Source organism: Mesocricetus auratus, unplaced genomic scaffold (genome assembly GCF_017639785.1).
Source record: "Mesocricetus auratus isolate SY011 unplaced genomic scaffold, BCM_Maur_2.0 Super-Scaffold_100676, whole genome shotgun sequence".
Lineage (NCBI taxonomy): Eukaryota > Metazoa > Chordata > Mammalia > Rodentia > Cricetidae > Mesocricetus > Mesocricetus auratus.
In genome coordinates, this window is record NW_024429266.1 from 53,482,470 (window position 1) to 53,494,195 (window position 11,726).

The 11,726-nt window shown below is 53.7% G+C and overlaps 1 protein-coding gene across 4 annotated transcripts in view; it reads right to left on the minus strand.

Annotated features, from left to right (window-relative positions):
* Kif21b (kinesin family member 21B) overlaps nt 1-10,950 on the minus strand; it is a 48,563-nt gene extending 37,613 nt beyond the window's left edge. For all 4 annotated transcript variants that reach the window (XM_040737347.1, XM_040737345.1, XM_040737346.1 and 1 more), the window contains exon 1: nt 10,592-10,950. In XM_040737347.1, the coding sequence (XP_040593281.1) occupies nt 10,592-10,632 (41 nt within the window). In that variant the 5' untranslated portion in view covers nt 10,633-10,950. The remainder of the gene's footprint in view (nt 1-10,591) is intronic.
* Between the last annotated feature and the right edge of the window lie 776 nt (nt 10,951-11,726).

Below are 11,726 nucleotides of genomic sequence, written 5' to 3' on the forward strand. Positions count from 1 at the left end.
GAGACAGAGGACATAGGCCTTGGGTGAGTCACTAATTCTCAGAACAAATGATCTAGAAGAGGGAGAGTGTGTCAGTCTTGTGGCTAGTGAGCGGCTGTGGAAGCCAGCAAAGAATGAAGATCTCACAGATGCCTTCCCATGTGTGGGTAGTGGGCCAGCCAGCACCCACTAGTACTTCACCTTGCTGCTTTATGAGTTAGGGTGTCAATCCCCACTTCCCAGCAGGAACCATGGCTAAGTCACTCAGGTAGTAAAACAAGAAGGCCGGCCGGCATTCAGCCTCTGCCCAGGCTAAGACCACAGGCATTCTCCTACCTCTCCCTAAAAACTCCACCCCCACCTTGCTAGAAACGTCCCCCCTCCTGCCACTGTCGGGGCTGGATTAAGCACTACATGTCTATTCAGACAGCGCCAACCAGGGAACGGGCTGCCCTGCCCTTGAGGGCACGCTGGGCTGTGACAGCTGAGCTCATCTCTGGTGCCTGGTGGAGATTTTGAACCCTCAGCCCAACAGGCCAGAGACAGGAGACTTTGTCATGCCTCTGCCCTCTCCTTGCCTAAGCCTCCGCCTGCACTTGGATTACGCGCACCTCTCAGTTTGAGCTTTTTAAGAACTGCATCACCCTCACCTCCATCCACTGGCCCCGCCCTGGATGACGTCACTTCTGTGGGTGGCGCTCAGAGAGGTAGTGACCTATAGGAGGAGAAGTTACTCTATAGCTGTGGGAGGAGGCACAGAGGGCAACCACTCAAAGCTACATTCTTCCCAGGGGCGTGGCAGGAAGGGTCAGGGGTCAGCTGCCAGGTTCTCTCAACTGAATGGTGGTCCCTGGGATCTACCAACCAGGCCGGGACTAGGAAGAGGCACACATCTCAAGACAGACATGAGAAGGACAGTCTCAGCTGATCAGGACAGACTATCTGATGATCCAGATGTGCCACACCTAGACATATTTCAGAAGGAATCAAATGCAGGTGAGCAACAAGCCTGCACGTCCATGTTTACTGGGGATCTTTTCAGAACGGCCAAGTTATGGAATCAGCCTAGGTGCTTGTCAGCAGATCAACTGCCAAAGAAAACGTACATATATACAACGAAATACTATTCAGCCATTACGAAGAGTGAAATTGTTATTTGCAAAGAACAGACTGGAGATCCTCTTGCTTAAATAGGGCCCAGGAAACCCTAACCACTTAAAGGAAAAAAAAAAAAGACTTGAAAAGGGAAAAACAAGCAGAAGTCAGGAGGAAGCATTAGTGTAAAAGAGCAGGTCCAAGATCAAAATGCATGAGAAAGGCATGATTAGAATAAAAACGCAACATTTGAAACAATTAAGTTGGCATCCTGTGGCTTCAGGCCAGTTGCCTATTATTATCAATGAAGGTTCTCAGCCTAAAAGATCCTGTGACATTTCTGCACAGGGACAGTGTGAATCTCACTACAGACCATCCCTCTATCCTTTTTCTTTGCCCTGTTGGAAGGGAGGGCCTTGAGGCCCTCTTTGAAAACCCCCTCCCCTTCCACCCATCCCCGGAATCTCCCAGAACAGAGCCTGCCTATTCGCCATTTGGCAAACAAATGGCAGGCAGGGCGGCGCAGTCAAGGCTTTTCAGAGGCAGGATCTGGCACGGTGGTTGAGGTCGCCGGGCTTCCTCTGCTCACAAACGAGCAGTGGCTGGCGTGATGTGGGCGGCTGCCCCCACCCCTGCAGCGCTGAGCGGCAGCAGAGAGACTTAAAGGCCGGGACAAAGGCGGCCAGCCGGAGCCGGGGACACGGGAAGAGCTGAGCTCAGCGGTTCCTTGGCTCTTAGGGAGCAGGACAGGACGGAAGCGAAGGGCAGAGGACACGGTGAGGGGGAGGCCGGAGGATGCTGAGAGGCTGCCACGGGCAAAACACACTCTCTGCAGAGGGTAATAACTGAGTGTATCCGGGCACGTGCCTGGGACCCCACACCCAATCCCAAAGTTTAGAGGGAGCCTCACCTTACAGCCTCTAGTGACATCATACAACGCCAGCCAATCACCCCTTCTAGAAGATCTGGGTGACCTTGGGCTCCTAGAGGTTGGTTGTGCTTTTTTTTTTTTTTTTTTTTTTTTTTGGTGAAACTAGTCCCACCCACTCAGCTAGTGGCTAGGTGCCTCCCAGAGTTCTTAACCTACTCTCTTCAGCTAAGGTTTCCAAGGGTGCAGTTTTTTGCCCTTAAAAAGGATTTTCACTGATGAGAAATTGCAGTCAGTAACATTAAAATAACCAAGAATTGTTCCAGGTTTAGAAGCTTTAGTTTTTAAAAAATTAACATTTATGTTTGTATGTGTGCATGCATGTGTGTGTGCATGCATGTAAGCATGTACGCAGGTGCATATACGGCAGAGTACACATGTGAAGGCCAGAGGATGACCACTGCAGTCTTTATTTCTTCCCCTGTGTGGGTCCTGGGGATTGACCTTGTTATTAGGCTTGGCAGCAAGCACTTTTACAGGCTGAGCCATCTTCTCTGGTCCTCAGAAGCTTCTTAAAGATAATGATGAGGGGCTGGAGAGATGGCTCAGGGGTTAAGAGCACTGACTGCTCTTCCAGAGGTCCTGAGTTCAATTCCTGACAACCACATAGTAACTCACAACTGTTTGTAACTCCAGCTCCAGGGTACCTGATACCCTCATACCAAGGTACATAAATTTAAAAGATGACGATGAATCTGATTCCTTTCTTTGTTGGGGCACTACTTGGAAACTATTTCACCAAATACTAAACTTCAGTTAAGGACAACTAGATGCCATCAGCCATTAGCCCCTTGGCACATGGTAGGTCATCACAGTATATCACTCAGTTTATGATGGGCTATTCTGTCCATCTCTATCCTGTCCACTAGCTCAAGGTCATTTGGCTAGTAAGGAACAAGGTTGCCTTTCCACAGAACTTGGGCAAGTTAGTTTGCACACACACACACACTCACTTGTGTAAGATTTACACCTGAGGGACTTCTGGGCTGAGAGATACTCTCTACCCCAAGGCATTCAGAATCAGAAACCTGGACCAAAATAATCAACATGCTAGAACCTTCTGAAGGATCCTTCTGAAGTTTCATGGGGCTAAAAACACATCTGTTTGGTTTTGTTTGTTTTTAAATAACGAGTCCTTCCTAGAATCTTGAAAAGGAGTCCTTGGGGGCTGGTGGGAGAGCTCCAGAGGGACTAAAAGGAGCTTATCATCCATCACCCAGCACCCTGAATTAGATGTTGCTACCCTGACAGAGAGAAGACTAGCCTCGGTGGGAAGATATCCTGTCTAAGCTAAGTCAGCTAAAAGCCCCTAGGCGTCTGAAAGGAGTCCTTGGGGGCTGGTAGAGAGCTCATGAGGGACTATAAAGGAGTTTATCATCACCCAGTCTCTGGCTGTGCTGTCCAAGCTTGATAGAAACCAAAGGCAGCGTAGACCCAGGGGCTCACTGAATCCTCACGCCCAACTCCAACCCCAGGTGGCAGGGCAGAGAGATGGCCCAGCTGCTGTGCTCTTCGTGGTGTGTGTTTGGCTCATGTATGCAAAGGAAAGGGAAGGGAAGGGACACAGAGGAACCCCATGGTCTCCAGTCTGCCCTTGAAACAGAGTCCCTTTGCTATCCTATGTGACTTGCCAAGGGGCAGCTCTTCCTCTTCAGTGACCGGGCAAGATCAAAGGGGAACTTAGCTACAGCCAGAGGGATTTAGATAAGCTAGCAAAAAGAACTTCCTGCCTGTATTTGTTAAATCATGGAAAGGCAAGCCTGAGGGAGTAGGAAGTCATTCCTTTGGGAGGGCAGGTTGACTGTCTTCCCTGCCTTCTCCTACTCCCTAGTCTCCTCTGAGGACTGTCCTTAACACCTACCCAGAACCTGGGTGCAGGTTCACTCATGCACACGAACACAGGTAATTGAAAGGTGTTGTGATAACGCTGTGAAGCAGGGGACACATGTCCCATTTTACTGAAACTCCAAAGGTGACGTTTCACAAGCCCAGAGTCCCACAATTTGTAAGATGCAGAGGAATTTCAAAGCAGCCCAATCCTGCTGCAGTCACCAGGCTACACATAGACAGGGCCAGCGGGGTCAGGCTGGAGGAAAATGATGCCTTTAGAATCCCTGCTGATCCCACCAGCAGCTGCCAGCCTGCCTGCCTACCTGCCTGCAGGGAAAGCATTTTCACCACTTTTTAGCTAAGGAGGCTGAGCTGGGCCATTTGTAGAAAGTAGGTCTCCTTTGCCCTTTGTAGCAGCCCCAACACACACACACACACACACACACACACACACACACACACACACACACACACACACACACACACACACACCCTCCTAGGCAGCCTGGCAACCTGCCAGCTCTGGGGAAGACTGCTAGAAGCAAAATCCTTGCTCTCTCAGGGGAGTCTGGCTTCCAGACGCCTAGGGGCTTTTAGCTGACTTAGCCTAGACAGGACATCTTCCCACCGAGGCTAGTCTTCTCTCTGTCGGGTAGCAACATCTAATTCAGGGTGCTGACTCTTCAGCAGAGTGAGGGAAAGCCAGCACTGTTAGGGGCAGAGCCACCAGGCCCCTGTGAGAGTCAGTAGATACCACTGTTTGACTATTGGAACCTTCCCTGGCTTGTCATACTCAACTGGAGCCCGGTCTTCCCATGGCAGCCCTCGGGTGACAGACTGGACTGTCTCTGCACCCCCAGACAAGAAGGCTTTATATTGTGGGGTCAAAGGGCTTGGGTTTATGAGGCGTTGGCAGACCTGGTGAAAAGGGTTAGTCAACACACTCTGCCTGACTTCTGCCTCTGAGACCATGGGGAGGGGAGATGAGGCTCCACAAAATCCTTAGGAGCACTGGGGTGTCTACAACTTCACCCCCTCCCCCTGAGGGGAGTGTCCTCAACTTTACCCTTTCAGTTCACCCTAGAGTCCTGGCCACTGAGTTCTGAGTCACGCCCAGAGGCGATCAGGGGAGGGCACCGGCTCTGAGACACCTGGGGAGAGCCTTGCCCATGATCTCAGCCTCAGGGGCACACCCCAGGAGAACTGAAAGCAGGCAGGCAGATGAGTGAGATGTCAGAAGCCAAAGAGCAGGAGGCTGGGAGAAGGCTAGCCCCTGTCTGGGGGAGGCACCCCAGTCTGTGATTGGCCAGTCAAGCTACCAGACTATGAGCAGCACCAGGCACTCCCTGAGACCAGTCTGGGTCAGACTCCTCAGCCTTTGGAGCCTGTGAAAAGGGCAAGCCCAGCTCAGGGAAGTGTCACTCGGCTGTGCTTTCTCTGTCCCACCCCCCTCTTTGGGCATCTGGTAGGGGTTTTCCATGACCTCCCGAGAGACAGGAGACAAGGCAGCATCAGGCTTAGCCCAGATCCCAGAGCAGTGCAGGCATCTGCATCTGGTGGGGGGCAGCTCAGTAGGGGCTGGGCCCAGGGGACACTCCCCAGCTGAGGAATGCCAAGCAACAGGCAGCTGGCTGGCTGGCTGGCTGGCTGGCTGGGATAGAGGGCTGTGAGCCTCCCCGCACCTTACTGGCCCTGTTGCCATTCCCAATTACAAAGCTGTAGGCAGCTGGGTCTCTGATAGGCTGCACCTCACTGAAGTAGGGCAGCTCAGCCTAGATAAAGGACGAGCAGCTTGCCTTACTGCCATTCTAGCAAGGTAAACAGGCATTCGGGGACAGGGACCATAGCATGTCCTCCTTTCCGTACCCTAGAGAAGATGAGGTCAAAGAAGAATCCTCCAGAAACCCAGATAGTGCAGCCAGTAGGCCACCACCTGCTCTATGCTTCCGGGTCCCTCAGAGTGCCCTCCCCCCAATCTTGTCAGTTGAGGCAGATAACTGGCAGAGTTAGCTCCAGCTGTTCCAAAGTGGAGGGGCAGGGCACTACTCTCCTCGATGCCCTCAAGGCACTGACATCTGGAGGATCACATGAGAGGCCTGGGGACCCAAGACACCGAGGGCTCTGCCTTTGACTGGGGTGGTTACCCTACAGTGGCTTCCAACCTGTGGGTCACGACTCCAGAAAGACCATCGGAAAACACAGATATTTATATGCCGATTCACAAACGTAGCAAGATTACAGTTGTGAAGTAGCAATGAAAATGATTTGATGGTTGGGGGCGTGGTCAAGGGAACATGAGGAGCTTCATTAGGTTGCAGCATTAGGAAAGGTGAGAGCCACTGCTACGACGTCCTTGTCTAGAGAGTGGACAAGGTACAGCTCAGGCAAGAGATGGCTTCAGGAACCTAAGGATGGGAGAATAGAAGCTTCTGGAACACAAAAGAAAACAGCAGGGATTTGGGAGCTCAGGCCACGGTGGTGATAGGCAGCTATGCCCAGCAACCACTAAGGCACATTTGGAGAGCTTCACCCTTACCACACATCTGCTCAACATGGTCTGTATTTCCCACATCCCCTTTTGCCACACAAGGCAGGGCCATGAAGCCTCTGAGGAAACTGAAGCTCAGAGACCTCAGCATTCAATTCGCAGCTGCACTGAGGAGCGAGTTGGGGCAGATTAGGGACATCTGCTAAACCTGTGCTTGCAAAGGAGAGTGCCCTGAGTTCGGATCCTGCCTTTCCTATCCTTGCTCCTCCCATGTGTGCTCCTGAGACTCTTTGGTCAGCGGAGCAGGACAGCACCAGGCACAGTGCCCAGCACCAAGCAAAAATTTTAAGCGGGTGTTTAGTCACAGCTTCCTGTCCACTACAGCATACTTCTGCTTAAAAAAAAGTCGCAAATGAATTCACTTTTACTAAGTAGTTCATTATGACTTCAACTAGAGAGACACCCCTTAAGGACACTTAGGGATTTTTGTTTAAACATTTAGCTCATCTTCAATGCCCCAGGAGTCTTCTGTATTTTCTTCCCTGCAAGGACACCACACCCCTCCCCTCCTCACCCTAAGCATGTTTCTGCGCAAGGAGCAGACCAGAATCAGCCAAATGTTCCCATTCTCCAATGGGCAAAATGAGGTCCAGAAAGACAAAGAGGAAGGGGCCTCAGACACAGGCTTAGCCCTGCCCTTTGCCCCCGGAGCTGTACGAGTGAGCCGGTGAGCAAGAGAGTGTCACACTTGTGTTGTCTCTGTTGGTTCCCTGGTCCCAGCTCCACCCTGCCCCTGCTCTGACGTTTTCAAATGCTAAGATCCAATCAAGCAGGCTGGCTGGGTAGTGGAGGGGGCCAGTTTCCGGGGCCTGTGGTTGCTACACTCCACTTCCTAGTGATGACAGAAGCCCTGTTTCTGAAACAGGAGGCCACCACCAAGATTCTCAGGTCCCCACACAGCCCATAGAGGGCCCAGTTTCCCAGATCTATAAATGGGACAGCATGGGACGCCGGCATTGAATGGCACTGCTTAGCTTGGGGACCCTGAAAACACCCCACATAACACCCACAGTTTCCTCTGTCTTTACTCTCCTTGACTCCCCCAACAAAGTCTTGATTAAAAATTTAGGCAGCCATTGGCCAAGATTTCAGAGAAGGTTAATACTTGGGAAGTGGCTGCAGTGAGATAGCCCAGCTTGGAGAGGTCAGGGGTAGTCCCAGTGTGGTTGTGGACTAGCCAAGGCACCTCCCCCTCCCCTGCACTAAAGGAAGGAAGCTGAACAAAGATAAGGGGAAGGGGCTGAACACCACCAAGAACTCTCCTTACGGCGTGGCCCAGAACTGGGGCCTTGAGAGGGTCCCAACTGAACTCACCGTGTGGCTTGGCTTCCTTCCCCAATTTTAGCTTTGCTGACTTGCTTCCTCGTTCCCCACTCGTGCCCCCATTTGTCAGGCCTCTGTATCTGCAGCATGGTGCTTACAGCTCCGCCTCCTCCCTCTCCGGCTTCTGTTCACCCTTCTCCCCCACCCCAGGTAAAGGCCAGTCCAGCCTTTAGAGAACAGGGATCATTGGCTAAAAGGATCTCAGGCAGGGACTGGCTGGGAATCCCTAGTGTGAGGTTGGCTGGCCTGGATTCAGGGGCACGTGGGTCTCACTCCACCTAGCAGGGGAGACCACAGTGTGAGGATCTGGGGGCCTGCTCACCTCTGGCCCTCTTCCCTACATCGTGAAAGTTCACTCTTTCTGACTGTAGGAGTTCAGGTCTCCAAGCAGCGCTTTGTACACAGGCAGGCAGCTTCATCCCAGTTACAAGAGCCCCAGGGTCCCCTTTGTAACATTCCAGGGCCTGTCTTCCCACACACACCAATGATCAGACCCAGATCCCAGATTTCACCATAAGTGATGCTCATGGGAATTCAGAAAGCACTTCCGTCAGGAAGGACTTCCAGGAAGTCAGAAGACAGCTGGATTTGCCAGCAGCTAGGAAACCTACGATAGTGGGTAGGTCTAGGCAATCCTTGCTCCTTGTGCCTGCCACTGGACTGTAGCCCCAAGCCCAGTCCCTCAGTGACACAAGTGACTTCTGGAGGTGGGATGCAAAAAGAGATTCTAAACCAGGGAGAATTCCCCCAAAGCACCTCACTGGCGCCATCTGCTCCCTTTGCCAGCCCAGTCCCACCCTCAGCTCTCTGATTAGAACCTGGGTTCTGTCCAGGCATTGTCTGCCTTGCACAGCCTGCTGCCCATTGAGGTCTGGCGTGTGCCGGGCTGGCTGATGGAGAGCAGGAGGGGGTGAGTGGGCGGGGCTCTCACCTTCCTGGAGGCACAGCAATGGCAAAGGCCGGCTCTTCAGCTGTTCCGTTTCCGCTACTTCATCTACACAGGTGACTCTAGTTGGGAAGAGGATCCTGAAGACCCGGGTGCAGAGGGCAGACACCACCCCTTCTCTGTGGGCAAGGCCCCAGAAACCTCCTGATGGTGGTGGTTGTGGCAAGGGAACATTAGCTTTTTCCCGACTCTCTACCCCATGCCCCTAGGCTCTTGAAGTGGGGACGCCCCTATTTTACCATGCCAGGCCCACACTGGGGAGCCTGAACCTAGGGGGAAGGCCTTTGTTTGCCTCTCTCCTGCAAAATGGAGTCTAAAGGAAGGCCCCCATGGTTAGGGCACCCCACCTCCTGCTCGGTCAGTTCTGGTTCACACTGGTTGGGGATTAGGACTCTGTTTTCTTTTTACGGTAGGTAGCTCGCCTCTCCCCATCTGTTGGAGGTGCCATATTTACACGTCCCACCCCCACCCCCACCCCCACCGAGCGCTTCCCTCGACCTCCAAGGGTTCCTACTGCAATGTCAGCCTCAGGAGCAGCCTGGCTCCGCCCCACCGGCCCAGTAGGCACCTGCAGGGCTTCTCTTTGTCTGTGCTCTCTGTTCAGTGCCAGGAAGAGTGCTCACAAGAGATGTTCTAAGTGCTGTAGGAGCTACTAGGCTGGGAGGCCCTCAACCTCCCTCCCTCAGCTGCTGAGCGATATGCTGTCTCAGTGCCTTCCCTCTGGGTTGCACAGAGTAGGTCAGCTCATTACCTGAGCTATGTACTGTCCCAGTGTCTTCTCTCCAGGTTGCACAGAGCAGGGGTATCTTCTCTGAGGTAGGAAGAGGGAACCTATTCATTCCATTGCTTTCTCTGATCTTGTCTAGAAGCAACTTCCAGGATCCCTGGAATCTGGGTCATCTCTGACTCAGGGGATCTGGAGATCTGTTTCAGAGACCCACCCTCGACTTTGACTTCTCCCCTCCCCCATTCTACAAGGCTGGAACAGAGATGGATGCTCCTCTGTACATGCCAGAGTTGGCGACCAGCTCCTACATTGGTACTCTCCCAATATGTCCTCAAAGAGAAGGCCCCAGAACCCAGTCAACGGAGCTGGCGAATAGCATCTCCACCCAGCACAAAGAACACAGATGGTTCAACTTTGCAGCACTTCCTGTCCCTCCTGCACCTGTGTGCCCCTTGCAAAAGAACTCATTCAGTTGCATCCTCCTAATGTCTGCCAGATCACTCCTAGTACCTACAGATACTGGGAACGGGACTCCAGATAAATCTAGGGACCTCCCTGCTCAGTTTCACCTATGTACGTACCTGTGAACATAGCATTGGGGCATGCCATCCCCTTTCACCCTTCCTGGGTTAGTCCCTCCCTCAGATACACCTTTCCCTCCCTCCTCTAGTTCCATCTCCTTTTGGGGCAGGACCAGCAGGGTTCTCTCCAAAATCCATTGGCACCCTGTGGAAGGCCGAGGCACCATTCCAACCCTTTCATGAGTCCCACAACCGATCTTTGTCTGCAGTACCCGCTCCCAGGATAGTGAACTGGATCAAGAACACAGAACTAGCTAACCAGGGTAGATGGGGGGAAGGGGGGATTCCCTCCTATACCCCAGAATGAGACAGCAGCCTCGTGGGGAGGCGAAGAGGAAACACACAGACGCTCCGGCCTGGGCCAGGGCTGAGTGTGAAATACCGGATTTCCTTGTTTATTCGATTTTCTGATCATTAAGGGCTCCCAAGAGGGGCCAGAAATTACCACCCAAACAAAGCCACCTTCCATCAGTCCGCCGGGCCGCCGCTCCCCTGCGGCAGTCGGGCCAGCGCGCGTCGGCCCCTCCTCCTGAACTGCGGGCTCCCGATCGAGCGGTGCCCGCGCCCCCCTCCCCGAGTCCACGCGAGACAAAGCCCCCTTTTAGCACGTCCCTTCCCCGCCATCGGAGCTCACCTGACCGCCACTTTGACGCAGCAGTCGCCCTGGCCAGCCATGGTCCTCTGGCACTAGGGTCTGGGCGCGGATGAGGGGCGGGGGTCCGGGGGCCACAGCTCCAAGCAGCGGCTGCGGCTGCAGGAGGCGGAGGCGCGGACACAGCTAGCGAAAGGGACCTCGCAGGCTGGAGGTGACATGCTCGCAGGAGGCGGCAGAGGGGCTCACCCGCGACCGGCCCCACGGGGCTGGTCCCGCGCGTCTCCTCCAGCCATCGCGTGGCGATGCTGAGCTAGCTGACAGCGGGCGGTGAGACCCGCAGCTCCCTACGGCGCGACACACGCGCGCACACACCTCCCACCCTGGCCGCCACCTCCCGCCGCAGCGCGAACAAAGGGGGCGGGGGCCGAGCCGCCCCAGGACCCACCCCCAGCCCCTAAGAGCACCACAGGGCTCCGCCCCTCCCTGGAGCCGCCAATAGAAGGCCCCAACGAGCAGCAGAGGCGGGACTTGAGCCTTTAAAGGGACCTCTTGGCTCGCGTCCATCGGGTTGCTGGGAGGGGTTGGTAGGATTGGAGGGCTGGGGGCCGGGGGGAGTGTGAAAGCGGGAGTGGCTTGAAGGACTTTTCGCTAGGAACTTGACCGTTCGGGAACCTGGGTCCTTGAAGTCTTGGTACTTCAGCCTCAGTGTAACCTTCCTTTCCTAAACGGGGAACAGGATTCAAAGAGGAACAGCCCAAGGTCACACAGCGAAACTGTGGCTAGACATGGGTAAGAACCCTGACCTCTGGATAGAATGCTGCACCTCAGAGCATCCCATAGCGATTAGCAACTCGGTGTTTGAAAAAAGCGTCCCTTCTGCATTTATTCCCGTAAATTCGCCAACCTTTATTGAAGGGAATTCCTGTTAATGTCTAAGTAAATTTCCCCACCTCCACCCTGCAACGTCTTAAAGCCCATCTTTTGCTTTGATTGCTGGCCAGCTCAGACTCTCTCTACTAGACTAGGGTCCCATTGACCTTTGTGACCCTCAGATGACCCACCGGGCTAGGTTCACACTCTGCTTTGTGACAGTGGGGGCAAAGGGTCAATGTGGGAGGCCAGAGCAGCCTGGGAAGTGGTAGGAACAAAGGGGCACTTTAACTCCAGATACCTG